The sequence below is a fragment of the Mytilus edulis genome, chromosome 7 (assembly GCF_963676685.1).
Source record: "Mytilus edulis chromosome 7, xbMytEdul2.2, whole genome shotgun sequence".
NCBI lineage: Eukaryota > Metazoa > Mollusca > Bivalvia > Mytilida > Mytilidae > Mytilus > Mytilus edulis.
This window is the reverse complement of record NC_092350.1, coordinates 39611651-39616785: the sequence shown is the minus strand read 5'-3', so window position 1 is coordinate 39616785 and position 5135 is coordinate 39611651. Positions and strand designations below refer to the sequence as shown.

The following is a 5135-nucleotide window of genomic DNA, read 5'->3' as shown; positions in this document are numbered from 1 at the left end:
TGCCATATTCGATTACCTTTTTTTTTATATATATTTTGTACAGAAAGGCAGTGCGTTTGATGTAAATGTCATATGTCATTTCGGGTCCCTAATATCTTACTTTGCAATACGGGTTCAGTCCATTATTGTATGATGTCATATTGTTAATTTCTACGTAATTTGGTCTCTGGTGGATAGTTATCTCGATTACTGCTGTATCCTTATTTTATAACTATAATGTCTGTTTGTTTGTTAACACAGTTGTCAATATAATGGAATTTTACGCGACTGTCATACAACTGTGAAGTTAAGCTAGCTATTACGCCATGTTTAATCCACCATTTCTAAATGAGGAAGTAGTTGTCAGGAATATGACAGTTGTTTTGCATTTGTTTTGTGTTTGCGCTTTTAAATTTGCCATTCGATGAGGGACTTTCCGCTTTCAATTTTCCTTGGAGTTCAGTTTTTTGTTCAGTTATGTTTTGTTTTTGCATTGTTACGAATTGTACTTAATATTATTTTATTCCCGAATTTGACATAAACAACACAACATATGCCACATTTAAAAGAAGAACTGCTTATCCTAGCAAAAAGATTTAGTGAGATCTTATTTATTAAAATTCAATGTATGTGTGATGTTCTCTCAACTATGGTGTCATATGTAATAATTTGCATCATAAAGATGATCAGCAGTCTACAGGTAAGTAGAAATGGAAAAGATTGATTCAAATTCTTATGTTCTTAAATTTACTTTAATCGGATACCCTCAAGAAAATATTCAAGATTAAAGCGCACATAAAAAACATTTGGGAGGATAAACACAACAATAAACGGATAATCAAAATCCGTATAATGCATAATAATGCTGTTCTCTATTTTTGACTATGGCAAGGTTGTCATGGTATTTCATGTTCTTATATTAGATTTAATCGATAAAAAATTGGAAATTAATTCCAGTAACACAGGTAAATGACTCGCACTGATCAACCCAGATATCCTTCGCCTGTGTACATTTTATAAATAAAGACACCCCTTGTACCTTTGGAATATTTTATTTCGTTCACTGTTTTATCTGTTTTGGTGAGCAGCCATTTATCTGAAAAACGAAAAAGAAAATTAAAATTGCTATTTTAAAAGATAGGGTTGTTTGATTTCTTTTTTAACTGACATATTCGTTGCTAAATCATTATAGCTTCAGTTTTAAAATGTACGTATTTATTTTTATTATGCAACTATATCTATGTTTTTATTGACATATTTTCCTTGTGTTACTGCTTTTTTTTTAAAATCTCTTGTTGAAGGATGTTCAAAAGATTTCTAATATGTATTTTTTCATTATAAACTGTCATGAGTTATTTCGAAGTTATTTGATTTAAGCCAATATTAGGTATAGGAATTATTATTAAACGCATTCAAAACATGACGATTAAGTATTTCATTATTATTCTTTTCAATATGCACTTACAACATGTTTCTTGCATATGAAATCAAGTGTGATCTTGCAAGGTGTGTCGTTCCATCCCCCTCCGGAATATGGGTACATCTGTAAACAGTTTTCACCAGTTCCACCATTCGGTTCATTTCCATGCCATTTAAAATATTTAACAGGTTGAAAGTCTAACACCCATATCCACTTGTCTGAATCACAGTCAGTAGCTCCCAACCATGCATTGTTTACTTTAGCTTCTAAAACATATATTGTAATGGATATTAAACAATATTATCTAAATAAAACGTAACTAGACACACTACCTTTGAGATGTTCAAGAAAGTAAAAGTATTTACTGTGTATTTGGTTAAAACAGTATTTTGGAAGTCATATTATTTACCTTTAAATTTCGACATTACCCAGTTGTTTTCATTGTCATCCTTAATGTTGACGAGAGATGAACCTTTTGATCGGCAAAAACGCTAAAATAAACAAGACACTATTTTTCATATTTGTTATTAAGAATATTTTACAGCATAACCATGAAATTATGATAACTAAAACAACTTCTACCCTATTAAATAAACTTGTGTATAACAAACGAAGAGTGAAAACAAATGGCCTAGTTAAAATTTAACTGTCTAATTATGACAGATAGCAACTTGAAACATAATCATAGGGTTTGAGACAGTGGTAGCAGAAAATCAGAACACACTGAATAAAATAACTATTGATAAGGTGTTTGCTCTTCAGAACGGTATCAAACACAAAACACAACTCTTACAAAATTACGAAGGAAACAGTATTAAATCTATCTAACCAACAAATTAATATAATATGTTTTCTTACCTCAGCTTCAAACCAACTTTTCTTGTGTTTGCTAACAAAGTAGCAATGATCTCTAAAACGGTCCCAGTCTTTACTACAACCATCATTTCCCACAATGTGTTTTTCTTCAATATTCAGAGAATATATTTTATTCAATATCTCCAAAAGTTCATAGAAAAATGTGTTTTGAAAATTTTAAAAAACATCCGAAGGAAGAAAATAGAGACATATATCGTCACCTTATATCATTAATGATAATGTTCTTAATGTATTTATCCATTATCCTTCCATCGTAATCAGATATTTAGATGTTCAATTGATATGTTACTGAACGTTTTTCACAACTCACGTTGATAAATTTGTATCTTGTCGGGTTTTTTGTTGTTGTTATTATTTGTTTATTGTTAGAAATCCCATTGTGGAAAAAAAATTGCTAAAATACAAGATAACATGTACAAATTTAATTAATACCTTTTTCACTTTTTCAAAACTTGATAACAAATCTCTTTTTTTTTTTTTTTTTTTGGCTAATTGGACATTAAGACTAGACATTTAACCGAAAATTGTAAATGTTTATCAATTAAATCAAAACCAATCATGTTATATTTAATCTATTTTATCATTTGGTTTTGACATTTGATTAGGGCCTTTTCGTTTTTAATTTTCCTCGGATTTCAGTATTTTTGTGATTTTACTTTTTATTCATGAACAAAAGTTAAAAAAAATTATGATAATTGATATTGTGCACATTTTGGACGTGGCGGTTGTCAAATAAAGTATTATTTGTGTTTGTCCAAACTAATTTTCATTCTAGCTTGTTCTACGAAGTTTGGCAGTAAAGAAACTTTTTCATTTAAAAAAAAAATATATTGCCTTTTTTGTTTTGTTTATGTTATATTATTATATTGAATAAATGTTCAATATGGTTTAACAGAGGTCACAAGCCTTTGGGATTTTATTTGAATAAATTTACAACTACATGTATGCAATACACTATTTTGTTTGAAATAAATTCCATTGTCTTGTTTGAAGTTTGCTTGAAAAGTAGCCCGAATGAGTGGTTCTATATAAAGTAAAATACATACATGAACAAAAATTGATAAGAAAATAAGACAATTTGAGTTATAAAAATGTAGTGTTAGTCAGTTCAATATTCTTTAATGTAAGAAAGCACTTAAATCCTCAGACAATTTTATGTAATGGATGTTCTCAAACTTGTGTGATGTAAACTAATCTCTTACTCAGGTAATTCAAAACCTTTCGATGTTGTGACAAATAGAGAACAAGATATATTTTTTAACACTTTCATATAGTTGAAGATCGAATGTTGGTTAACAATGTATTTATTCCAGTTTCAGTAGTTAATTTGCAGTTTTACTAACGTGAATGACAGACTTCCCTTTCTATATGTTTCTCATTGTTATATTGTTTGTCATTTTGTGAGTTTAAATATCCCTTTTATATCTTTCGCTTCTCTTTTTTTTCAGAAATAATGATTACTATAAAAAGTTATTTGTTTACTCTTTATAAACATTATTCAATTCGTACTGAAGTATTTATTTTCTCTAGACAAATAGGAATTATCTCCAGACAAGGATAACGAAATAAATTGACTAGAACTAACCTTTAAGGCCCTTTTCCAAGTCAGAGATAAAACCTTTTAACGTGTTTCTTAATTGATTCAAATGACCTTTTTCTTTGGTTTCAAGGCATACATTTTGTCCACCGACCTGAACATACGTAGCAACCAGAACAACCAAAAGAGCAATCATTCTAGAAATGTATAGAAACGTAATTCAAATAATGTTTTATAAATGGAAATGCCTTATAGGTAATTTTTTTTTAATATATTTTGTTATTTATTTCTTGCCAATGGCAGATCAGTGGAATAGTATTAACGTTTTCTGTATTTACTGCAAAAAGAAAAGGATCTTTCTTTATCACTGTTATTGTTGCAAATTTGTTATAGATTTCTGTAAATATTAAATATATAAGTGCTAAATTTCATTTTTTTATTTTTTAAGTAAAAAGTGTGACAGTGAAGGACGACAATACGTCCAGTCAAGCAATATTCAACAACGTTATTTGTAGCATTGACTTTGTTAAACAATGTTACGATGGATTATAAGTACAAAGAAATTAGATGGATCAATTCATTCAACAAGATTTCAAACTTTTGATGAAACGCCATGGGGTGAATGTTTTGCATTGCTTATTGTTAAATTAAAAAAAATCATGTATCCATTTTGTGTGAACCTTCCTTTGATATAATTGCGTAGCTTTATCTATCAATCATACGAAAATGATAATTAATAACAATTCAATAAACGGCTATTAGCATAATCAATTCAAACTGGAAAACTGACGCTTTATTAAATATACCAATTCGATGCATGGACTTACACAACATAAGTATTTAAAGACTATGATATCACACATGCATGTTGATTTTTTATTCAAACTGCATAACAATAAACTTCGTGGCATATTTGTGTTCACATATTAACAGTAAATCGAAATAAAATACTACATTTTCTTACCTTGATCTTCAAAAGATAACGAGTTTGGTGTATTCAAAGTAAATGTATCAATATATATATATTCATAAAAAATTATATTTATATAGCGTGTGTCAGTCAATTTTATCATACTGTAATTTGATCATGCATATTTCGAAGTAAATATGATATTACTTTTATTTTTGGAAGGATCCTATATTTCTTGTATCATTTTGTGTAATATAGTCATTACTTCCCTTTTCGGTAATAACCATTTAAAACAATAAAATAATAAAGCAAACATCAAATAGATAAAACATAATTTCAGTAACAATACATAATTTTTATCGGATGCTCAATTCGGAATAATAACGTTTGATTGAATACTGTCGTACAATTAG

At 28.5% G+C, this 5135-nt stretch overlaps 1 protein-coding gene across 1 annotated transcript; it reads right to left on the bottom strand.

Annotated features, from left to right (window-relative positions):
* Positions 1-1429: 1429 nt before the first annotated feature.
* Positions 1430-4802, bottom strand: LOC139483117 (perlucin-like protein). The gene is made up of 5 exons (XM_071267150.1): positions 4777-4802; positions 3861-4009; positions 2258-2361; positions 1809-1890; positions 1430-1665 (listed from the first exon to the last, which is right to left on the bottom strand). The coding sequence occupies exons 2-5, from the start codon at positions 4006-4008 to the stop codon at positions 1430-1432; spliced, it is 570 nt and encodes a 189-aa protein (XP_071123251.1). The 5' UTR covers position 4009; positions 4777-4802.
* Between the last annotated feature and the right edge of the window lie 333 nt (positions 4803-5135).